The sequence below is a fragment of the Danio rerio genome, chromosome 16 (genome assembly GCF_049306965.1).
Source record: "Danio rerio strain Tuebingen ecotype United States chromosome 16, GRCz12tu, whole genome shotgun sequence".
Lineage (NCBI taxonomy): Eukaryota > Metazoa > Chordata > Actinopteri > Cypriniformes > Danionidae > Danio > Danio rerio.
In genome coordinates, this window is record NC_133191.1 from 29,515,491 (window position 1) to 29,541,911 (window position 26,421).

The window sequence follows — 26,421 nt, forward strand, 5'->3', positions numbered from 1 at the left end:
CACTCTATTCTGGTATTTCAACCAGATGATGCAACTGTAGCTGTAAGTACGGATCTCACACTGCCTGCAAGGCATCTCGGCATGTATGAAAGATCATCACCTACTGCTTAATCATCACCTACATCCTAAATTGATGCTGGCTCACAGAAAAGCCAAGGGCTCTGCACCTTTGTACCTCTATTTGCTTCTTCAAGTCTACACCCACTCTAGAAGCTTTTGGTCGGTGAGTACCACCTTGTGGTACCATCAAAGGGAGGCTCTAAATCATTTTGCAGAATCCTTTCCTTTCCTTCTTGGTGGATCAATCTTCCAACTAAAAACTCATCTTTTATGTGAGTACTTGACTACATCTTTAAAAAAAGTCTCACCCTTTTCCTTTTTCCTTGAGCTTTAATTTTTCTAAACAATAAACTTTTTAAAAACTTTTGTAAAAGTGGAACTTTTTATGACTACTGCCTTTTTATGAAAAGTCACTTGATGCTTTCCTCATTTGTATTTTGCTTTGGACAAAAGCATTTGCTAAAAGACTAAATGTAAATGTAGTTCCTCTAATACCTTTCTGCGGCGTCTGATGAAGCACAGGTGCCTCTGCACCAAACACAGCTGCCGGTGCTGCTGTTACAGGCCTCAGGGGTGGGCAGCAGTATGCAGGGGTCACTGGGCAAAGAAAGGGTCAAAAACCGCCCAAGTGTCACGCCATTGAAACCTCCAGACAGGAACAGACGATCACCCCAAACAGTCATGGCCAAAGAAACAGAGCTGTTTACAGGTTCTCCCACCGAGGACACTAGAGAAGTGAAAAACAAATGATCCTTGAAAGGAGCAAAACCTTAACTATGCTGCTGTGTGTGTTAGCAAGTGCATAACTAATATTCTACATGCAGATACAGGGCAAGCCTGAAGTATAACTTTAAGATTTAAAATATTTGTTTTTAAGCCAAAGCAAAGGCAGAAGTTTTCAAACCTAACTATCATCATTCTCAAGCGAGGTACTCCCATCCTAAAATGTTTTATATAGTTTTTTTTTTTGTATAAAGAATCTATAGTACTTATGTTGTAAAAATATTTTACAAAATATTAGGAAATTATTTCACTTCTATTAAGTTATTATATATACAGTTGAAGTCAGAATTATTTTTAGTGCTTATGACTTTTGGAGAGAGACTGAGTAAGAGAGGGACATCAATAAATATTATAATGCTCTGGTGTCAAAGACCTGTTTACGTTTTACTCACACATGCTATAAGTATAAAGTAAAGGTTTTACAATAGACTGTATATTAAAAAAATATACTTTGTGCAGTTACCTGGCTGTATCCATGTGTTACAGTTGATCTGATAGAGAGAAACTGTATTGCTGTAATCCTCTTCTCCTGTCCTGCCTCCTACAATTACCATTGTGTCCTTCACTAAAGCTGCTGCATGAAAGAAACGAGAGAGAGGCTGTAGAGAAAGAGAAGATTAGTGTCATCTACCCGTCAAACACTCTGACCCCCATTTGATTTGATTTTTGTTACCTTGTTTCCTTGTGAAGGCACCAGTAAGGACCAAGTAAGATTGGGGTAATAAAGACTGTAAAGTTCTCCAGAAGGTTCTACAGCTTCAACATGGAAACGGTAACCACCAAAAACGTACACAGCATCAGTTTGTTCATGATACACAGCTGAGTGGCCATAAAGACCTGAAATGGTGAAGGTAAGAAGATAAATTAAACCAGAAGTGTAAAGCACTTTTGAGTCAATTTAATAATTACTTAATGAAAACACATTTTGCTTGATAAAGATGAACAAATTGAAGAATTACAGGGATAGTTTTTCCCCTTAATTTAAATTCGCTCATCGTTAACTCACCCTCAGGTTGTCCCTTTCAGCAGAAACATGAAAGTTATGCAAGATTGGAAGATATTTTGAAGAATATCAGTAACCAAACAAAACTCACCACCCATTTCCTGCCATAGCTGTAAAAATAAATTCTATAGGAGTAAATAGTTGGTTAATTAGCTTACTGGTAATTACTCAGTAAATTGGTTTCTGACATTCTTCCAAACTAAAAAATCATACTGAATTGGATCAACCTGAGGGTAACCAAATGATGACATCATGACAGAGTTTTCATTTTGAGATGGGCTATGCCTTTAAAGGTAGAAATTGTTAGTTTTTTACATATTATTATATTCAGATTGACAGAATTTTTAAAAAGAAATGAGTTTTAGTTTAAATTGACTCACTAGAGAAATCTGAAACATTTGAACCAGTTATGAAATCTTTTATAAGCTACACTACTATGATCAAATGATTATATTAGATTTAAAACTGTCAAACACTAATCTTGAGTTATATAATAAAATTGTTTTATAGGTGTTGTCAAATGAAAAGTTTCTGGATTGCCAATTTTGATAAATTTAATGCCAATTTTAATCAATTTAACATGTCTTTGACTCATTTCTATATCAAATCTTTTTTTTTTTTTTTAAATCATTGAACTGTAGTGTGTATACTAGGGATGCTCCAATAACGAGGACCCATTCCTTGTCATTGTAAATGACCGATACTGAGTACCGATCCTAATGCTTCAAGCTTTGTAACGCATAAAGCACATTTTCCCTCCACGTCTGATAAGATCTTGCCTTAACCAACAGAATAAACAACGGGTGTTGCATATAATTTCTTAAACGTGTCTCTTATAACCATATAGTAAGGAAATGTCATGGTCTGGAGCTTTACAGAAAAAAAAATAGATAAAACTGACAAAAAAAAAATTGGTAAGAAAAATTATTAACAATGCAATTTAGAAACATTGCAAATGATGGAAGAAGAATTCAACACGTCTCACAGAAGGAAAGTTTGGAGTGCATATTTGATGCATAACTTAAAATGCACACCTTAAATATATTGCTTCTTTACTAAGAGGAAATGGGAATCCCTATAAACTAATGTTTATTGTTATAAGTATATTACAAAAATTATATTATTAAATATTCAAACATTCATGCTACAAAAGCTCAAAAACTGGATATAAACGGTTGCAACAAAAAGACCATCGCACGAGTCATGCCAATAAACACTCTAAACTGATGTCAAACCACATCTGCATCTATACATTCACTTATACCCCCTCCTTACATGTTGTAGCACTACTGATGTCTAAAATACAGGTGTGCACATGCCTCTTCCTCTATTTATAAACAAACACCTGCAATCATGCAGTTCATAAGATCAGCCAGATCAGCGAGTACAGATCGAGTCGTGAAATGTGATTATCGGCCGATACCACTCTCTGGCCGATCAATCAGAGCATCCCTAGTGTATACTCCTATATAAACTCATTTTACTGTAAATCTCGTGGATAAATACATGAATTTATCACAAAAGTACATAAAGTACAACACTTACAAAGCAAAACAGGTTAATTAATTCAAGTTCGATTATTTGTATGTCAATAAATAGTGCTAGTCCCAGGTTCAGAAAAGTGCAGTGTTCTATCTCTACCTGTAGGGGGTGTGCCAGTGTGCAAGGCTATAGTCCAATTTCCAGATTGTGGGCTGAACTCCAGCAAATGATGGTTAAAGCCATTCTCTGGAGAATAACCTCCAATCAGCAGCACAGATGATCCTTTTCGAACAGTCAGAGTGTGTCCGGCTACAGGGGGCAGCACTGAGCTCTAAACACACAAGGAAGTTTAAACTCTAAACACTGTTAAGAGCAGCACAGGAGCACTCTGGGAATATTATATATCCAATACCTTATACTGCTTCCACTCCTGACTGTCGAGGTTCAAACACCAAGTGTCATTCGCAACACCCTCCTTTGTGACCCCACCAACCACAAACATCAAATTGCGAGTGGCTGAGTGAGAGCCAGAAATCGGGAATTGATAATAAACCAAAGCAGATGCATGGTGGTATCGGGGCAGAGGCATTGAACTTTCCTCCACTGAACTGGTCAACACTTCAGTCCAGCGACGATCAGCCACAGAATACCTGTACCAATATATTAAAATGTGTTTAATGGAACACTCAACTGCTTAACTCTTGGGGAGTGGAGTTTAACTATTCAGCCAATCTCTGGATCCAGTGGGAGCACTTTCAGCTTAGTTTAGCATAGACCACTGAATGTGTTCAAGGTTTTTTTTATTTGTTTTTCACGTTATACAGAGCAAACAAAAAAACTAACACAAAACACCCCTTTCCCAGAAAAAAAAACAGATCTAGGAAAAATATATAATCAAATGTCCAAAGAGAAAATAAAAAGATGAAAACATGACACGAGCTCCTTTTTTCCCTTCATAGTGTCAAATCGTGTGTGTCCATTTCCATCACAAGAGTTAAAAAAGGTGGCCAGACCTTATAAAATCTTTCAACGGTCACTTAGATAGTATGCCTTATTTTCTCCAACTTAAGATGAGACATCACTTCTCTTATACAGTGATTATGTGTCGGTGGAATAGGGTTTTGCATTTAAACAATATCAGTCTTCTAGCCAGAAGAGATTTTAATTCTCTCAGAGGCCAGCCCAAACAACGCGAGAAATGGTGATGGCTCTACGACCACCCCAAATGCTTCAAAGAAGGTCTCAAAAATACTTATCCAGAACATGTGCAGCAGAGAAGCAGGAGCCTGCTTACATCGATCGCATATGGGACTAGTGCAAATGATGAACAATTTAGAAAGGTACATCATTGAATCTGATTAGACCATGATATAACACAGTGCCTGAAAATAATCCCTGGCTTGATCATTTCCATCATGACCATCTTCTTGTGCATGAAGCATGTGCTGATTGAGCTGCGTAATATCATTGATCCTGCTGCAGCCATGGTACGGACGCAATTTTCCTTTATTATTACAGCAGAATGAGAGTATAGTTCCTAGCAATATTGGCCTAGAAAATAGCAACTTTTCGATTTCTCTTGGTTTTAGTACACAATGTAACTAAAACAAATTAAACCAAAAAGAAATAGCAAAATTATTAAACCTCTTTGGTCATTTTTGAGCAAGATGCTAATAGTCTAATCGGATTTAATGATTTATGCTAAGCTAGGCAAATAGTATGCCGGCGAGACCCAGAGATCGGCTGAATGAATTCAAAAAGGTTAACCGAACTGTTTTACTCCAATGGCACATGTAAATTGAGCCTATTTCCAAAAATAAATAAATAAATAAATAAATAAAATATAAAAAGGGGGGGGGAGGTGTAGGGGGGATTTGTTTAAAATTATTGCTGTTCAAATGAATAAAAGTCCACAAGACTGTACCTGTAAACATTTCCCAAAATGCCCTCTGAGAGTGAGAGCCCTCCATACATCCAAAGTGTGCCCTGTGGGCTGGACATAAGGGAGTGACCCATCCTCCGGAGGAACCTGTGTGCCTTATTCTGTCGGAAAAAATAAACAGATCAAAACTCGAGACTTGTTTGTGAGAACAGTCTATTTTTCATCTTGAATGAAAGGGTTAAATCTCACCACAGAGAGTTGAGTGTCAAGCAGCGTTTCCCAAACGAGGCTGTCCGTGTCTGAAATGGAAGAACAGTCTGATCCAGCCCAGCCTTCAGTGCACACGCACAGGCCAAGGTTCTGTAAAAGTATATGCAAACATCAAAGATAAGAACAGTGGGATATGTCTAGAATGCATTTCTGTTGGCTTCTTATGCTCTTGAGCAATGTTACTCACCATGTTGCAGGTGCCTCGTCCTTCCTCTGCCCCACAACTCCCAGGGCAGACTGGACGGTCACACTGTGGACCACCTAAACCATGGGGACACTCACAGAGGCCGTTTATACACTGAGCTCCTGCCTGGCACTCGGCTGAGATGACTGTTCCCTCATCAGTGCTACCATTTCCACATCGCTTCACCCAGAATGAGGCGTTAAAACCCTGAGCACGTCCCGAGGTGACGTTTGCCTCAAAATACACAGACACCACCCCTAGAGAAGAGGAAATGACGTCAATCGTAATTGCAACACAAAACTTTACTATTTTTCCAAGTTTTTTGGGGTCAATACCAATTATTTTAAAGTAATTGAAAACTATTAAAATAATGACTAAAATAATTAGATTTTTTAATTAAAGATATCAAAATGAGAGTAAAGACCTTCACATTCTTTAAAGAATACAGAAAAATATGTTAGTTTTCACCAAAAATATCAAACTGCATTACTGTTTTCAACATTAAAGAGCCCCTATTATGGGTTTTTGCTTTAATGCACTCCTGTATTGGGCTCACACATACACTCTGCACTCTGACTACAACAATGTTGATAAGCTGTGGTGGGCGTTTCTCTCTGTCTCACGCTTAATGCAGTCGACCAACTGCAATAGACTGAGTCATCGGACCAATCGGCGCAGATTAGCATCATGCTAAGGAGGAATTTGTGAACAAATGAATCGCTGAACAAAACATATGGGAGTCGTTGAAATAGTTTTTTGACCTTGCATGCACCCCCAAAAGCAAAATATGATATTTTTAATGCATAACAGAGCCTCTTTAATAAAAATAAGAATTAGAAATAATGTTTCCCGATTATATCAAATCAGCATGATTTTGATTTCTGAGGGGTTATGAGGAGTAATGACTGCAGAAAAATGGGTTTTGGTATCAAGATAAAGTAAATTTTATCATCTCAAATATACAGTAAATCTAATAATTCAGATGTTTCTAGTATTGCTTTAATATGTGTGATTTGTAGAGAAAAATATTTGATTTGTAGTTTTGTTAAGCACCTGATGTCGCCTCAACAGTGATTGGCTCCATTCTTGTTGTGCCGCAGAATGCTCCAATAAGGTTGTGATGGGAGTGAACAACACCATTGCTGAGGAATCGTGGCAAGCCGTCAAATACATAAACATAGGAGTTCTGTAAGGAAAAATAAAAACGATTACAATGTTGCTATTATGTTTATTTAACAAAGCCACAAATTATGTTTTCGGCAGATTACTGATGTGGAATGATCTACTCACTGTGCAATGTGTGTGTGAATCTGGGTGCCAGGTCAGGGCCACGGGTGGGCATGACTGCCCTGGCATGCATGGTGCCAAATCCTGAGAGACAGAGAGGACCCACAGGCAATGAGAGAGTCCACCATGGCCACCCACTCCACCATGGCCACCCACTGCACCATGCCATCCCAGAGAGGAAGAGAGAGACAGGGGTACAGAGGAGGACAGCAGAACAGAGCGGCCTTGACACTGACTGAAACAGGTGCCGTTGTCCCTGTGAGGAAATAATGTGAATTCAGAGTTACCTACTGTATAAGTCAAAGTACTGCTTTTTACAATTAGCCCTTAGGTAGCAGGCATATGATACCTTATTAACAAATTTTTATAGTGTTTACATGACAAATATAATACAGTTGAAGACAAAAATATTATCGTTCCTGTGAACTGTTAATTCTTTTTTTACATATTTCCCAAGTGATGTTATATGGAGAGATTTTTAAACAATAGCTACAATAACACATTTTTTAAACAATAGCTGTAATAACTCATTTGTAAAAATCTAATTTCTTTTTTCTTTCCCATGATACAGTACATAATAGGGGTGTCAAAATTAATTGTTTCTTCAATGCACCACAACACAGACGTGAACAAATGAAAATGATTCCCTCAAACTTGAAGACAGTCTCCTTAACACTAACTCAACACAATTGTCAGACTCACCTGGGGTCTCCGTAGTATCCAGGCAGGCAGGACTCACAGTGTGGGCCTTGGGTGTGGTGGGTACAGTAGCACTGGCCAGTCTGGTTATGGCAGAATCCTTGTAGAGGGTCACCGTGGCCATTGCACTGACAGGGAACACAGCCATCACCCCGAGCCAAAGCAGAGCCAAAACTACCAGGCTTGCAGTGCTCACAGTGAGGCCCTGTTGTCCAGTCTAAACATGAAAGAAAATATAGTAAATCTAGCTGATGAATTGGAGGTTTAAAATCAAGGATCTGATATAATTAATGTAAATTAATGTAAAAAATGTTTGGCTAATTTAGAATTAAGTAAGAACATGAACAAACTGGAGTTGATTTCAAGTAAAAACTGAAGTTGCTATCCTAGCCTGAAAGGGATAAAATACACTGTTTAAAAATAAAAGACCAGACTTTTGGGACCAATCACTGATTTCTGGAAGCAATTTTGGCCAATATTAACACCAATCACATATGCTGCTGCTGACATGCATTTTTGGTAAACGGTAAACATTTTAAATCACAAACATAAAACTGCTTGTTGTATGTTTTTTTTAGAAAGTTAATTCTGACTTAAACAAGTCTCCCAAGTCACAAAAACTAGTTTATATATTTCTAATGAAATGCAACACTGGTCCAGAAAATGTTGGAGGGAGGTTCAAGAAAATGTTTGAGTTATTTAATAAAGATGTATGATTTTATTTAATATCACCCATACCAGACACAGAATGAGATGGCACTGCAGCAGGAGCTACTTTCTTTTACCCCTAAGTGAAGAATAAAAAAGAATATAAGGAGATGAGGGCCTTTGACAGGAATTTTTACCTTGGCACTGGTCACAGATCCCTGGTGCTGTAATACATGTGCTGTGAAAGTTACAGCCGCAATCCACGTCACACTCCACTCCACTCAGAACCAGAGTGGCTGGGTCTGAAGTCCAACCCAAAGAACACTCGCACTCAAACAGAGGACTCCCACTGCACCGGCCCTGACGGCACTCATTATAACATCTGAGACAAAGCGAGAGCGTGAGAAAGAAAGAGAGATAGTTAGATAGATTAACATAGATCACAAGGAAGTAGTGTTACTTCAAGTTACTAGAATTTATAACTTTAATACGATACCCCCCCCAAAAAAAAATCAATAACACTGCCATAACTATTTGTGCATGCCTTTGTTTCTTCAATTGCCAGAATTAAAACCTCAGGCAAAGCTTAATTTTTAATTTTTAAAAGTTTTTCTGGTTTTTGTTGTTTTAAACCATGTAACATTGTAAATAGATCATGCCATGCAGCATTGTAGTAAATTTTACCATTCCTAATCCCAATTATAAAGCTAAAAATTAAACCATTTGTCAGTCTTTTAAAAGACATAACTGAAGACAAGTTGAAAAATCAGTACTAAACAAATAAGCCAATTACAAACAACAGCACCTAGAAATAAAACTGTAAAAAGAATTTTTCGCACATTAAAAAAATTATTCAATCTCACGTTGTGTGGATCACATTGACACACTGCCTCCAAAAATTTTGTCCATCATTAAAAAAAATTGAACTGGGCTTGATTTTTTCCACTTTTCGCATCCAAACAGTGCTTTGAGAGGTGTTTTGACAGTTCAGAGCCACTATAAAAGCGAAAAGCTAAATACATTTGAGCCACAGATACCTTTATGACAAACAGTGCATAAAATAAAGACAGAATGTGACGGACAGCTGAGAACCAGTGACTGGATTCAGTAACAGGCGCACATCTGCTCTTGCTGCTTTTTAGTGTGTGTGTGTCCACACATTTGACGTTGCTACTCATAGACATTAAAATAGAAAAGCATGGCCCGCCTTAGGTCCATTGCTTCGAAACATCAACATGGCCACCATCTGTCTAGTTACTAGTCTCTGTTCAAGATTTGTTTACATACGTGAATATGTGAAGTATCACAAGCAATGTATCAAAAATTCACTGATTTCCTAAAATAAACTTTGCATTTCAGGATAATCCAGCGCAAATCTTTGATAAGGAGCTGAACTCTCCTTCCTCTCTATGTAGGCTAGTATAGGGGAATTACCAACTTAAATCACACGGGTTTAACTGCTAATACTGGCTACAAAAGACAAATAACAAACATGTCGTGTTGTGCAGTAGAATGCTTGAATCGAAAGTTTAAAAATAGAATTTTACCGTACACCACACTGTTTTTGATGTCAGAAGAGCTGAATGGAGCGAAGACCAAATTAAAAATCCTCAACTCTGCAGTTTTCATTTCATATGAGGTTAGTTCATGCTATGCTGAATCAGACACATTACTCGTTTTTGACTGCAGCAATGATTTCAGCAAAAACAGCTAAATATGGTGAATTAATTTGCGGACAATGAATGCTTAGAATGAAATGTCAAAATGTAAGTTCACATACACTGCCATACAGGTGCAGTTCGCTGTCAGAATGCAGTTGTTTTGCTTGTTGATGATTACCCAGGCCTCGTATAGCTCCGTCTTTTTTCCTTGTCTTTGGCTAGTTAGAACCTTGGTTTTTAGAACTACAAAGTTTTGAATCTGATAATCATGGAACATTATTTCTTGCACATGACCACACAGAACAAAATTGTAGGCATCCAAAGACCTCTAGGCTTTTAACTTCTCTCTTGTTAAATCAGTTGGAGTTTCAATGAGATAGTTGTGTATTTGATGCTGGATGCTTGGCCATTTCGTCTTATCCAATATCCATTGGGAGGTTGCTATTGCAAATGGATCTGTCAGGCAAACGCTGCTCACTTTAATGTAATTTTCCTGAATAACAGTACTTATCACTGGGTGACAAGCTGTTATAATACGCTGAAAGCATTATGTAAATATTATATAATATGTAATCAATATAATTTATCTGTAATACAACAACAAACTCTACTGCATCGGATATCATTCCCTCACTGTAAATGCTAGCCTTTTTTTTCTGCAGCCACAATGCGCGCACATCCTGAATGTTTACAAACTGGTAATTTGCCTATTGGATGAACACAATATGCAGACTATTCCTCTTGGAGAAGAGAGGAGAACAAAGTATCACTGCTTGAACTGACGCCAAAATGTTTTGCGTTTTTTCATAAAGTATTTATAAATACACATCTGGACTCTGTGTGCACAGTTTGTTTACGTGATAAATTTTTTGCATACGACTACTAAAAAAAAAAAAGCAAAATTGAAAATTTCGGACTTCAGTGTGCAAATTGAAGTTAACATTAATGCCTGCTATCACTTTAGGAAATTCTTCCACTTTTGTTTTCTTTCCCTCTATCCATTGAAAGATTGACTAAAATATTGATGCTATACGGCTTATATTTAGCTTAAAAACTTTATCTACAAGATCACATATATGAGTGCAGAGAGAAAGAAGCACAAACAATGCACAAGTATTGAGTTTTCTACAAGTTATTGTGCTTAAAGTTTAAACTTACAAAACCTGAAATGAACATGGAGTTTGCAGCATCAACTGTAAAATGAACCACTTTAGATTAATGAAACTATGGAAAAATCTCAAGTCTCACGTCTGGTTGCAGTGGTGCACTCCGTCTCCTGTGAAGCCCCTCTCACAGTGACACTCATAGGAGGTTGGGGTGTTGACGCAGGTCGCAGACGGATGGCAGGTGTGCAAACCCAAGCGACACTCTTCCACATCTGGACAGGACGGGTAGGACCAAACAGCATCTCCATCTCCTTCCATCCCTTCCAGCTGCTCCATCTCCAAATCCATCTCCAGCTCCATCAGCCGAGGGGGTGATAATGTTTGAGGCTCAGGGCTGATGGAAGAGATGTCAGTCAAATATTGAAATGATAAAACAGCACGTTTACTGCTCATTACCGCTGCATTCACATTAGCAGCGACTTTGATGCCTGTCACCCTGGGTGGTGATTGAAGGCGCTAGTGAGCATTCCCACCTAGAGGTTGCTTAGGTCAAGGGTTCTCAACTGGTTTGGCCATGGCACCCATATTTTTACATGGTCATCAAGCCACGACCCAAATTTTTAGGAACTATAATACAATTTTAGAATTTAGAATTTATTTGTATTTATTTGTTACCATACACAAGTAGTGACAGATAAATCATAAAAACATCACCAAGACTTACAAATAAACAATATTTTATTGCTGTCATTTAACAAAATGTATCAAATTAAAGAATTATTACAAAGTAAAAACGACAAATACTGTAAACAGTGGTTAGGGTAAGGAAAGGTGCAGCTACCATGATCTAAACAGTTAATAAAACATGTTGTCTGGTTTCTAAATGTCGTTTTAATTTAGAAGGTTTCTCATAAGAGAGCACCCCACTACTTATGACTCACTTAGGCTTTAAGTCTTTTTTGCCGTAAATGTATGTAAATCCATACTTTACATATCTGGGGTCGTACTTGCGCTTTAACATATTTGTTGCTATAATTAAATGAAATTTCACATGTCAAACGGTAGGGTTGTCGTGCACGCATTTCAAAATAAAAGTCAAAATAAATTAAAAATTAAACTTTTGTTGTTTTTTGACCACACACTCTGCAACCCCCTGAAACCTACTTTTGGGTCAGGACCCACCAGTTGAGAAACACTGGCTTTGGTAACAGTTATGATGATACTCACTGAGAGTAAAAGAGTTTATGCAATGTTAAAAATAAACATTGTTCAGGAAAAACACTAAATATAAATGGAATAATTACATCAAATGTTTAATTACAAAGATGAACAAGAAAAAACGTGTTCTCCATCATGCAATAATGGTTTATTAGTATGTTTAAGGTTGCGTTCTCAGGAAAAACACTAAAAATTGTCAGTATTTAAACTATAAAGATGAACCAGAAAAAAAGATTGTTCTCCATCGTGTAGGTCTGCAGCACAGACAAAACAACCGGTTGCTGCAGGAGCTAAGAGAGGATCATATGAGCTCTACTGATGATCTAATTTGCTGTCACTTGCAAAAGTTGCCCTGTTCATTTGCATAAAGTGGAAGGAATCTCAACATTGTTGCGTTGGTCTACACACCCACATCCGGTCGCCGTGTTCCCCATTGAAATGAACAGTTGATTGTTGCTCATAGTGTTAATGCAGCATGAAGAAACTAGTGTTTGCTCACCTGGTGGCTTTCACTTCAGCTACAGCTGTACTACAGTTTACAGCAGAGTGGTCATTCATCCCACCCCAGTCACCTCTCAAACACCTGAGGTAAAAAGAAACAAAGGAAAAAGGACTCTAGAGGGATTTGTAGAAGAGTTCAACGCAGTAATGGATGATTAGCGTGTTTACTCTTGTGTTTTTGGTAAAACTTTATTTTGATGGTCCATTTGAGTATTAGTAGATTGTCTGCTTAATATCTGTTGATGCTGCTCCTTCAACAGACATTTAACTGACTATAAGAGATTATGCAAGTACATGTCAACTTACACTCACCTTAACCCCAACCTAACAGTCTACTTATAATCTAATGAGAATTAGTTGCAATGTAACATAAATTCAACAAACGGACCTTCAAAATAAAGTGTGACCTTGCTTTTTTTTTTTACCTGCCAATAGTGGGGTTGCTGTAGTCTCCGCACCAGCCACACTGAAACGTCTGCAAACACTCTGAACAGGTTGTGAGAGCAGTGCATTGCTTACACTGAGGAACAGAATGAACACTGGACAGAAAAAATAAGAGAGATGAACACTGTCAGGAAAAAAAACAAGCTTTGTAATATAGTAGAACACTGTGGAAATAACTGAAAAACATTTGGACTACAGCACAGAAATTTGATAAATTATTAGTACTAACAACAGGATTATTAAATATAAAATGATTACATTACTGCATAATAACAAAAAGAATAAATTATAGGTACGTTTTATTCTTAGCATACAAAATCACAAGTTTTAAAAGAAGGATGGCTTAAAAATTGATTTAGCTTACAACTGAATAATAAATATTTACTACTACAATATGGCAGTGAATATATTACCAGTAGAGGAATCAAAATAATTATTTAATAAAATAATAAAGAACAGTAATTGATATACTTATAATAATAATAATAATTATTATTATTATTATTATTATTATTATTATTATTGTTGTTGTTTTTGTTGTTACTAGTATTATAAATTTAACAATTAAAATTCAACAAACCAATAGCTTTATGCTTAAATATTATACCTACAAAAATTTTTACTACTGTACAACAATTCATAAAAAGAAATAAATATATTGATAAATATATCCTAAATACATTGAAACTTATTTTTCTAAGGGATAAAATTTATAATTTATAAAATATAACAATAATAATAATAATAATAATAAACAGCAATATACTTTTATTTTATTCATAATCAAAATAAATCAAAATAATCAAAATACGTTGCGTTCATACCTCACCCGGATGAAGCGTCAAGCGCGAGTGATTTACAAGTTAAGTTGACATCCTGCAGGAATGGAGCAATTCGAGCGGATGAAGCGGCATGAGTTGAGCATATCGCTCATTGGTAAATCTAAACTTCAGCAGACATTTGCGTCGCGTTAATCAATCATGAGCTTGCTTTTGTAGGGAAGTGATTATGATGTAGTGCCTTTTGTTGGTGTCCTAAGGAAAAATTATTTTGCCGACACCAGACAACAGTTCATTAAACTGGGCTTGGCTTAGTCTAAAGGCTGATTTTTACTTCTGCGTCAAGTGCACGCGTATGCTACGGTGCAGCCTACGCATGGACACATAGACCCTCACCGTGGCCGTCGGCGTTGCTGACGCGCACCTCTCAAAAAAATGTAACACGTAAGCGTAGCGCAAGCTCTGTGATTGGTTGGCTTGGTAGCGCTAACGGGTGTGGGCAGAGGTGAGAGCCGCGCAAGCGTGATGCAGCGGGTGTTTACATGTGTGGAGTCCTGTGAAGGAGCTCCGGATGGAGACAACTGTTTTGTGTTTACCTTATGACAAAGAGCTTAGAATGACCAAGTGGCAACCCCTTAATAGAACATTGCATTGCAACAGCAGCACCCAGCAAAAGCCCTGGTTTCCGCCATTTTGGAGTGAAAGCGATCAGCCGTCCATTGGATCTTATTGCTGTCGCGATGGCAAGCAGCTGCTTTGTTTTTTATTTATTCATTTAAAAAGCGCATTAAAGCTGAGATACAACCTGAAAGTAATATGCAGCTGTACCATCTAGTGGCTGTTTCCCAAATCGCACTGAAGTGTCGCCTCTTGGTGATTCTATGCTCTTTGCTTATGTTTAAAGTTGTTGCACGTCTGCCGGTTCCCGCCTGAAAATCAGCGAGTTTGAGCCACATGTACATTAAGGGAGCATTCAGAAAAAAACAAAACACTAGAGAAGGAACTCGACACAGAGAAACATAAACACCTACTGCCAGCTAGAGTTTCGTAAGTGTATTGCAGAGCAACCGAAACAGCGCGCAAAAGAATAAATGCATGGCTACGCGCAAGGCTTGTACCATGGGTCACGCCGATCACTTGACGCAGAAGTATAAACCAGGCCAAAAGCATCACTAAAAGCCTCCAACATCCAGGTATAGTTTCTGGAGGAGCTGATAAACTCACAGAGCTGGGAGCACCTCTGAAAGGTAAACTCAGACACAGCGCCAAATAAATCTATGCTGTTTTTCAGCTATCCTAAAGCACATAAACCACAACTACTATCATAATAAAATCCATGTAAGCCATTTAGTCTATTGTGAAGTGCATTTGACGCCAGATTAAAGCGAGTAAACTCAAAAACTCATTTTTATTTGATCAATGTATTATTCTATTACAACACGCAAAAATTGTATATATTGTTCGAACACTTAACACTCGCACATCTAATGTCCCAGCAGAGGCTCCAAAACTTACCTGTCATACCAGTCCCTGCACTCTCCATAAGGGAACTTTGTGAGGTATGCAGCAAAGTAGAAACAGGACTGAGCAGATTCACACCATGCACACTGACTGGAGTTAGACAAACATTCTCCACACGTCAGCCTCCTGACAGAGAGACAGAGAGAGTGTTACATGAAAAGAAATCTCTTTCTGAGGTCCGTCAGTTTACACACAGCAAACAAATAATTCATAGACAAGTTTATCACTTCAAAACTCACTGGTTGCAAACATTGGGACACCCTCCTGGTTCCCGGATAGACCCCTCTAATCTCCCACGGCGGCTGCACAGATAATCTCCCTTCTTGCTGGAGTTGATCTGCCACTCACAGTAGGGGTCCTGCAAACATTCAGAGATTCATGAGAGAAACACCACTGCAACCAAAGCTGGTAAACAGACTGCATGCTGCTCTGGATCAAAACACAGTCTTCTCAGATGTCTTGATGTTGATGTAGTACCTGAGTGCAAGCGGCACAGTCTCTATATTCCTCACACAGTGTGCAATGCAGAGGGTTGAGCAGTAGGTGGCGCTCTTCCCCCTGAGGGTCAATACAGGGCTGCTGATTGATGTCTGAGCGTAGAAAACACAGGTTCACGGTGGGACACCAGCCGCACGACTGATCTGACAGACAGGCCAGACACGAGCGGTATTCGGAGCAGGAGTTGGAACGGAAGGGTTCGAGGAACAGGAAAGAGATCTCCTAGATGATGGAAATGTAAATATCAGTAAAACAAAATAAAAAATCTATGCATCTATATTTACAGGTTATTGTAATGCAAACAGACAGACAAACAGACAGACAGACAGACAGACAGACATATAGATTATTAGACAGACAGACAGACAGATAGAGATAGATGATTAGACAGACAGACAGACAGATGGTTAGACAGACAGACAGACAGACAGACAGACAGACAGACAGACAGACAGACAGACAGACAGACAGACATATAGATTATTAGACAGACAGACAGACAGATAGAGATAGATAGATGATTAGACAGACAGACAGACAGATGGTTAGACAGACAGACAGATATAGATAGATATAGGGCCCTATCATACACCCGGCGCAGTGTGGCGCAAGGCGTGACGCAGTCGTCTTTTGGTAGTTTCAGCTTGGCGCAAGAGTCGGTTTGAGGCGTTGCGCTACGCTGTTTAAATAGCAAATGCATTAGCGCTCATTTTTGCGCCCATAGGCGTTCTGGTCTAAAAAGGAAGGAGTTCTGAGGTGGACCGCTGGCGTGTTGCTATTTTGAGAATCTATAATAGATTTTTCATTAAACCAAAACTAACCCGGTCTAAACTCCGGCGCAGAGTTGCGCCTCGCTTACACACTGCTTAATACACACAAGAGAGCAATAGGCAAATATCTTTACATATGAAAAAATTTAAATATTAAGGATATATATAGTTTGTAATAAGAATAGATATAGAATATAAATATAAAGGATTAAAATATTACAAAACATTATTTTCTAGCCTACATAAATATGAAAAACCACTGCTTTTATGTCTTCTTCATCTCGGGAGGCTTTTTCAGTTCATTCATAATAATTTGCTTTTGTATAATGTAATTATTAGCAGTATTATTTATTATATACATATTTATATTTGTTTTATTAAAAACAAGCTTAGATTTGCCCACCTGTCAGGTTTTAGATCATATGGGGCACAGCATGTGTTTTAGGATATAGGTTTTTGAGCACATTTTGCTATTATTATTCATTTATTCGTTTGCTGGAAATTAGAACTGAATTTAGAAATAGTTTTGAAATGAATATTTGCGCTTAACAAACAAAATTATTTATTTATAGACTAATTGATGTATGTGAGTAAAGGTTTCCCTATCCAAAAGTGAAAGTGATCCATTATATCTCATTCTCACGCAGTAGATGCTCTGTTTAACAGTTTTCTGTTAAAAAACCGTTAACTGTTTGCTAGTGAAATGCTCAGTTTTTCCACTTAGACTTACTTTGCGTCCTGTAAATAGCGAATGCGCTCTTGGCACGACGCAGCTGACTCTTAAAGGGAATGAGAGATGAGACTCTAATTGGTTTATTCTCAAAACACACCTATAACTCATTAAGAAAATAAATTCAACCCTTTTAGAACATGCGCCGCGGCGCAAGGCAGATTTCCCGTTCTTAAATTAGCAAAAACGCGCCCTGACACGCCCTGAAATCGATTGCGCCCTGCGTTTTGCGCTCTGCGCATGGACCGTCAAAATAGAGCCCATAATCAAAGGGAGACAGATAGAATGATAGACAGATACACAGACATATGTGGCCAGGTTTATACACTTACGCTGCCTCCAGGTAAACCTGTTCTGTTCCAGGTTAGAGCCATCTCACTAGTCTGTCCAGATGCAGAGTTATTGAGGTAACCCTCTGCCTGGATCAGGTACCAGTTTCCTCGTGTAAGATTCTGGAAGAGACGGGAACCATCCGACCGGGAAAGCTTATGGATATCCTTCTCCTCCTGAGCAGACCACCGGCCCAGCACATCCGTCTGCATGAAAAAAAGAAAGGTTTAGAAAGACTGACAAAACACTTTCTTGTCTTGTCTGAAGCATAATTTACAGATAGTTCATACCAGTTGAAGAGAGTTTGGTCCGGCTGCCATCTGAGCAGTAAAGTGGAGCTTCTGGATTCGAGCCCACATGGCCACAGTTTCCTGATGAGGAGGGGAGCTCCATAATGGGTGAATGAAGCCCCGAAACTGCAGCGTCACATCCATCTCTGTAGAGGGATTGAGAATGATGGAGGTACTGCGCAGGATAGACACCTACAAAGAAGAACAAATGAACAAGAGAATGAAAAACAGAAATATGTGAAGAATCTTATGCAATTAGTGTAAATAATGACAATTTATGTAATGATGCAATTTATTTTAAGAGGACTACAAAATTATACTTCAGACAGCAGTTGTCTATGAACATGTCAAACTATCAATCAAAGACTACAGATTCCAGCCAAAGATAAGATGAATCCTTTAGAATTTGTCAAATTTGTTTTAAACAGCCAAATCGTTGTTCAACAACACAGTGTACATGCAAAAAAATGTTTTTTAAGTAGCAGAAATAAGAGGAACATTCACATTTTTTGAATATATCCTCATTTTACAACTCCCCTACAGTTAAAAGAGTTGAGTTTTACCATTTCTGAATCCAGTTACTATTAGCATCTTGTTTAAAAATGAAAAAAAAAGTTTTGAAAATATATATATTTTTTATGAGGCGACAGAGTGGCGCAGTAGGTAGTGCTGTCGCTTCACAGCAAGAATGCCACAGCCATATCACCCTGCAGCCCAAGACCGGTTGTTACTAAATGAAAACAACAGTTTAGAACTCGTCTCCTTTATTGCATGACCACCATGGCCGTTCACTAACAACAACAAAAACTCACACTCACGCTCACACCGGAAGTGACCTTTCAACATCACATAAAAGTCCTACTTCCTTTCTATGTGCAGCATCCACATTTACGGTTGTCATCACCTAGAGTTGAACTTAACACGGTTACTCACTGAAGCTAAGTAGGGCTGAGCCTGGTCAGTACCTGGATGGGAGACCACTAGGGAACAGTAGGTTGCTGTTGGAAGTGGTGTTAGTGAGGCCAGCAGGGGGCGCTCAACCTGTGGTCTGTGTGAGTCCTAATGCCCCAGTAAAAGTGAAGGGGACACTACACTGTCAGTGGGCACCGTCTTTCGGATGAGACGTTAAACCGAGGTCCTGGCTCTCTGTGGTCATTAAAAATCCCATGGCACTTCTCGTGAAAGAGTAGGGGTTTAACCCTCGGTGTCCTGGCCAAGTCCCTCTATCGTCCCCTACGATCATGGCCTCCCAATCATCCCCTTCCACCAAATTGGCTCTATCACTGTTTCTCCACTTCACCGATAGCTGGTGTGTGGTGAGCCCACTGGCACCGTTGTCCTGTGGCTGCCGTCGCATCATCCAAGTGGATGCTGCATACTGGTGGTAGTGTGGAGAGACCCCCCCCCTCATGACTGTAAAGCGTTTTGGGTGTATGGCCATACACAATAAATGTGCTATATAAATACACATTACATTACATTAAATTACAAGAAGGTCGCTGGTTCGTTTACAGAGATATGTCATTAGCAGAAGCAAGAGAATGAAAACAAAGAAACTGCCATTTCAGCAGAGACATTACACTGTAATAATATATACATATAATAACAAGCCATGGTCGACCCGAGCTCAGACATACCTTACAGTCATCTTGATGAACAGCCACAAAGCCAAGAAGGACAAAATCTGTAGTGTCCTGTTTTTGTTTTATGAGCCTCTAATCGCCCATCTATATTTGAAATAATGAACTTCTTGAGTTCGTATTAATGACGTGCTCATGTTCATTGAATCGCTCAGATATCCGATCCTTTCAGAAAGAGACAAACGCGAGAGTGAAGTGCAAAAAAACAAAGGAGAGGCCGGAAAAAACAAAGCAGCAAATAATGCTTTCTGCAAAATAAACATGAACAATCTGGCATGTTTACTTATTATCATCACCTTTTGAACTTTTATGAACTCAGAAATGACGGAATTACTTTCTAACAGAGCTTACATGTGCTGGTGAAGATTAAAGACATATATGAGAGGTTTTCACAGACTGTGGCAATATTTCGTGTTGTTTTTGAACCCAAATAAGGACTAAATGTATGCTGTGTGTAGTTTTACTGTAATTAGTAACCTATTGGTGACTGTAAGGGTCTGTATGTGTTGCATTAATTTCTTTCTTTCATATAATTGCAGGCGTTACAGTAGGCCATTTCACATCATTGATCTGCAGTTTTAATCAAATCATGTTCATAGAGTTAGTAATGAACATTTATACACGAGTATTTAAGTGTATAAAGCATCTGTTTAGTGAGTAGTTCTTTTCATATGATATGTGAATGACCCATACAGCTTTACTTTGACATTTCCTTGAGTAAAAATGACATCGTCTAAAACTTTCTGTCGTACACCCTGCCCACCAAAAGGGTAACCTTTTGGCAGTGGAAACACAAGCCTAATAAAGGTAACCAGTACCGACCTGAACCGTACTGGACCTCTCTGTGTAAACGGGCCATTATAAACGGGCAAAATAATTAAAGAACTTTGATGCTGTACCATGGCAGGAGCACTGAAACAGCACCTGGAAATTTGCCAGAGTACTGAATGGTACAACTGTAACTCAGCTCTTGGGGAGTTGTAAAATGCACCTATTTTCAAAAACAAGTAGAGCGTTCGTTTAATATTATACAGTAAAAAATAAAATAAAATAAAATGTCAAAACCTATTCATTAGTATAGTAAAAGTCAAATCATACAAAGAGAGCATAAATACAGCTTTTATACATGGGTGCATATAATGGAAGTTTCTGCAAAATAGAAAGTCAAGAGAGCGCAGGATTGAACCTGTCATACCTTGTCAGGCTGTGATTGATTGCGTGGATGCTGGAAGGTGAGCAGGTGCAGTCCCGGGACATAGTTCTCGGTGCGACAGAAGGGGAGGGAGGTGAGGAAACGCGTGCGCTCCCCCCACCAGCCGTACGCCCCAGAGATCTGGTCCACGCGGCATGCACTGTGCTCTGCCAGGGGTCAAAGTGTACAATATTTACTCATCATAGGCCACATGATTGCATATACACTCAGGTCACTTGAAATATACAATTGACGTCAAAATTATTAGGCCTCCTGTGACATTTTTAAAAATATATATATTTTCCAAATTATCTTTAAAAGAGCAAGACATTTTTTTCATAGTATAATTTGTTTTCTTGCCCAGAGATGGGTTGCGGCTGGAAGGGCATCCGCTGTGTAAAAAACTTGCTGGATAAGTTGGCGGTTCATTCCGCTGTGGCGACCCCAGATTAATAAAGGGACTAAGCCGACAAGAAAATGAAATGAAAAATGAAAGTTGTTTTCACATGACGTCATAGAAATTCAGATGGAGGGTAGGAAGTGATTCTTCTACTTATGAATCCCTATCAGAACATCAAAATGTTTCTGTTTTATGTTGTTTATATTTGTTTAAATTTGCTGAAATGCCGAACAGCTTTTTATAGACTTCCAAAAGTTTTTGATCATAAAGGGGGGAAAGTTTAAGAAACTGGCTGAAAAACGGAAGAAAAGGCAGCATGTAACAAACATTCATTCAATACACTGTAAAAAAAACAAAACTTAATTTTACAGAAAATATCCTTAAATTTTTTACAGTAAGTTTTTGTCATTTCACATTATATTCAAAACTTAGTAAAATGACAAAAAATCTCTCTAAATTAACCGTTTGACTTTCATTTTCGGTACTTTATTATTAAAGACAAATTACTGACATTTGTGTTTTTTATACAGGGAAATTACAGTATTATTTATATAGTATTTTTTCTGTTATTTTAAATTATATTCAAAAGTTCGTAAAAATTACAAACATTATCAGTAAATTAACGGCTTGACTGTTATTTTATGTACTATATGACAAATTACAGCAATTTGTCTCTTTTTTACAATAAAATTGACGTATTATTTACAGTGTTTTTTCCTGTTTTTTAAAGTACAATTAAAATTACGTAAAATTAAAGTAATAAATTGTAATTACTTGCTCTGTAAAAAAAAAAAAAAAATCGTAAAAAAAAGGTCAAATGACTGGCAGCTACGGCTGCCAAACAAAAACCATAAAATTAAGGTAAACTTTCTTTGTTGAAAAAAAGTGCAAAAAATAATAAATCTATAGATATTTTCATTCAAATGTTTACAGAAAAACACTGTTATTTGACAGACTATTCTTAGATTATTACTATCAAATCCATTTAATAAAGTAACACACTAAGAGTGCTCACATACACCTGTTTCAGATTCTGCTGATTGCACACACACAGTCGGAGGATCGTTATGAACTGATTACATGCACTTTAAAAGCAGCACAGACGCACGCACCAATTGCTTAGTCTTGTTATGCTGCTACTGTGAACATTATGACGCGGTTCTCTTCTTTTGCCTTGCTTTGTTTGTTAATTGTTAACGTTGTTTGCTGCCGGGACTGACCATTTGCCTGTTATTTGACCATGACTCTGGATTCCCTGCAAAATGTAACATCTGTTTGCCCCTGTGTTGACTGTTGCTTGCCTTTGGATCTGCACTCATTTGTCAGCGTCCCTTTCATACAGTTCCATTTCATTTAAGATTTGTAACTGAATCATTCCATATAACTTAAACCTCTACATGATTTACATAAACACTATTCAATAAAATGTAACAACTGTAATTTTAAAGTTGTGAGATCTTTAATCAGTTCTATTTCGTTTGTTGTTGTTTTTTCAAAATTTTTTGATCCAAAATAAAACTGTTAAATTACGATCATGAGCATGTCTTGGCATGTTATTAAAGGTGTTTAACCGTAATGATTAAGGGAAAATTCTTTTAAATAACATTGTTTTCTCTTGAACTTTTAGTGTAGTCACTTTATTGATGATGTTTGATCATAATAATCTAGGAGAAGTCTGTATAATAATAGTGTTTCTTTGTAAAACTCTTAGTGTATACCTTTATTGAACGGATTTGATCGTAATAATCTAGGAAAAGTCTGTAAAATAACAGTGTTTTTCTGTAATCATTTTAATGAAAATATCTGTAGATGTATTATTATTTGCACTTTATTTCAACAAAGACATTTTACCGTAATTTTATGGTTTTTGTTTGGCAGCCGTAGCTGCCAGTCATTTGACCTTTTTTTTACGATTTTTTTTTCTTACAGTGTACATTCATGTGCACAAATGTTTTTGAATGTGATTATTCATTTGACAGCAGCAATAAAGATTACTGTATATGCAGGCCTAGCTATGTCTATAAATATGTTAATGTGTTATATAAAAATCAGATGCAAGCACCACCACACTTATGCAAAATCCAGGAGAATAAAAATAACATACCCTGCCATGTAATTGCTGTAATGAAATTTCTGTTTTTGACTTTACAGGCATTTCGGCAAAATAAACAACCGTAACGTGAACGTCTATAAGCGCAGCAGCGTTGCATGTTTATAGATGGCAAAGGTTATCAACCGCACAAAAAAAATGCAACTCTTGCGACAAAACTAGATGGTTATTATTGGGGAGCACTCTTCCCCTTACAAAAATAAATAAATAATAGCCATGCATCCACACTTTTGAATGCTTTGATCTGTTATTTTGTGATGTCTGGAAGATATCCGCATAGGGAAAAACTGGCAATTTATAATAAACATGTTTTTATTGTCATGTCACATAGTAAAGTGTATAATGTGTACAACTCTTTGATAATGAATGCTACCGAATACTGTAGCATAGTAAACTGATAAATGTAACAAATACTTTAACGTTAATGTAAACTGTGGTCCATTGTGATGGTGTATAATTATAGCGTAGAAAACTGAAGCCTGTTAAATAATTTGTTTATTGCTATAGTTGTGTTGTACCACAGCAACAATATAATTACTACCAGTTATATAACCACATAATTCATGTAATTATCTATGGTATGCTTCCAAACACTATAGTATTTGCTATTTTTTCATGTAACATAATAGCTTTTAAAGTATCTACCACCTCAATGACAGGCAAATATATAGTAGAAAACTCTACCCTCTTCATTACGTAAGGATCATACCCAATATAAGTGGCTATTTTCTATTTATATCTCCTTTGAAATATGGTGTAAATTGCAAAAATGCAGACTTCCCTCTATGTCACCCATTCAGTCTTTTACTTCCTGCCCATCATCTGAATTTTGCACGTCACTAGAACCACATGACTGAAATCAACCTATATTTTTTTTTCAGGAGAATCTTAGAAAAAAAGCAGAAATAAAGGTCAAAATTATTAGCCACCGTAAACAATGTTTTTAGTTTAAATTGTCTACAGCAGGGCTATTCAATTGGCAGCCCTCAGGCCAAACTTGGCCCCCGAGGAAATTAGTTCTGGCCCTCCAAATAGTGTAACCAAGACATCAAAAATAAATTTAGTTAAGTCAGAAAAACGGCCACTATAGTTATGAAGTAACATGCGTCTGTTCGCAGATGTTAACAACAGTAACAATAGTTGACAACAGATAACAACAGTTCATTTTATTTACCTAATATAATGCTGAAATTTACATTAGACATGATAACCGTGAAACCATGATTATCCTTCAGACTATATAATCGTACAAACAAAGTCTATAAGTGTTGCATCCCTAATTGTTATGCAATTCAAACCATAACATTTTAATGTGTCTGAATGTAGAAGCCTACTTAAGCAGTGCACTGCTTTTGTTGTGCTTTGAAATACAACATTTGAATATTTGTTAAAAAAAAAAAAAAAAAAAGCCTAGTGTACAATGCACAGGGCCGGTGCGTCCATAGAGGCGACCTAGGCGGAATAGAGAGGGCGGCGTCCCCAACACTACCCTCACCACCCGCGCCCTCAGTTATATCCGCGTCTAGTGAGGTTTAATACCCCGTGCTTTCACTTTAGGGTTGAGGGCGGCGCGACCGTCCTTTGCCTAGAGCGGCAGTTCAGCTTGCTCCGGCCCTGACAATGCACTGATATTATGTAGTTTCAAAATACATCATATTAACATTTTAATGTAGAAAAATCCAACGTGATGTCTTAAGGAGCAAAAATACAACATATGGGCTCTTATTTGCCATTGAGTCATCACTCGTATTGTAAGTCATATCTCTATGGCCCTTCATCTGGGATGCTTTCCATGAACTGGCCCCCATGACAAACTAATTGAATAGCCCTGGTCTACAAAACAAACCATCATTATACAATGATTTGCCTAATTATCCTAACTTCCCTAAATAACCTATTTAAGTCTTAACCTAGTTTAGCTGAACACTAGTATCTTACAAAAATATCTAGTAAAATATTATGTACTGTCATCATGGCAAAGATAAAATAAATCAATTATTAGAAATGAGTTATTAAAACTATTTTTAATAACGTTTTTAAATAGTTTATTGAAAAAAAAATCCTTTGGAAATCCTTTCCATTAGAGATATTGGGGGAATATATACAGGGGGGCTAATAATTCAGGAGGGCAAATAATTCTGACTTCAACTGTATATGAAGCTATGTAGTGAAAATGAGCTTAAAAACCCCAATGAAGGGCACATTTTGCTAACATAACATGACTGTAAAAGGTCATACACAATCACACAGCAACTCAGTAACACGTTATTTCACAGACTGCAAAAAAGTGTCTAGAAATAAAGATTTACTGAGCAGAGTGTGGTTGTATATTTGTCTCTTTTTAGCAGTCATGCTCTCTGCTCTCTCTTTACCTGAAACTGGCAAGCAGGACTCATTCTGCACACACCAGCCGAATTCCCCAGAAACCCGTGGCAGAGAGTTTGGCACTCCACTGAACACCAGACACGACTGGCAGTCTGACAGGAAACGAGCCAGACCCAGACATCCGGTGCTGCCACACTGTGTACAAATACACATAAATCAAATAAAGAAGAGACACTTCATTTTACTGTGTCCTTATTACAGTGTAACAACTCATTTAACTACTGTGTAATGTCAATAAATTACATGCAATTTCTATATGGTTAAGAGTAGAATTTGAGCATTTTCATGAGCATTTTGTCAGTAAAATTGGTTCTAGCAAACCTTTGGTACATGCTCTCAGACAGAGCAGCATTTATAACACATAGTCATAGTCAGGGTTTCTACAGGCTTTATCAAGTCAAATTTAAGACATTTTAAAACCATAATGAATTAAATAATCAGACTTACACAAGGCTAAATGCTAAATATGTTTTTAATAGCCAAGTTAAAACCTCAACAACATTAAAAACAAATGTTATTGTTAGGAAGACAATTAAACCATATTAATA

The 26,421-nt window shown here is 37.5% G+C and overlaps 1 protein-coding gene across 1 annotated transcript in view; it reads right to left on the bottom strand.

The window, feature by feature from the left end:
* The window catches only part of megf8 (multiple EGF-like-domains 8), a 57,284-nt gene that overhangs the window by 12,303 nt on the left and 18,560 nt on the right, over positions 1-26,421 (bottom strand). The window contains exons 13-34 of the mRNA XM_005158031.6: positions 25,861-26,008; positions 20,982-21,145; positions 18,147-18,338; positions 17,859-18,062; positions 16,006-16,248; positions 15,768-15,886; positions 15,523-15,654; positions 13,210-13,323; positions 12,783-12,866; positions 11,208-11,459; positions 8,496-8,680; positions 7,654-7,867; positions 6,955-7,207; positions 6,718-6,850; positions 5,668-5,921; positions 5,460-5,570; positions 5,253-5,371; positions 3,741-3,978; positions 3,488-3,659; positions 1,517-1,680; positions 1,307-1,442; positions 556-787 (exon numbers count right to left, since the gene is read on the bottom strand). Of these exons, the coding sequence (XP_005158088.1) occupies positions 556-787; positions 1,307-1,442; positions 1,517-1,680; positions 3,488-3,659; positions 3,741-3,978; positions 5,253-5,371; positions 5,460-5,570; positions 5,668-5,921; positions 6,718-6,850; positions 6,955-7,207; positions 7,654-7,867; positions 8,496-8,680; positions 11,208-11,459; positions 12,783-12,866; positions 13,210-13,323; positions 15,523-15,654; positions 15,768-15,886; positions 16,006-16,248; positions 17,859-18,062; positions 18,147-18,338; positions 20,982-21,145; positions 25,861-26,008 (3,863 nt within the window). The remainder of the gene's footprint in view (positions 1-555; positions 788-1,306; positions 1,443-1,516; positions 1,681-3,487; positions 3,660-3,740; positions 3,979-5,252; positions 5,372-5,459; positions 5,571-5,667; positions 5,922-6,717; positions 6,851-6,954; positions 7,208-7,653; positions 7,868-8,495; positions 8,681-11,207; positions 11,460-12,782; positions 12,867-13,209; positions 13,324-15,522; positions 15,655-15,767; positions 15,887-16,005; positions 16,249-17,858; positions 18,063-18,146; positions 18,339-20,981; positions 21,146-25,860; positions 26,009-26,421) is intronic.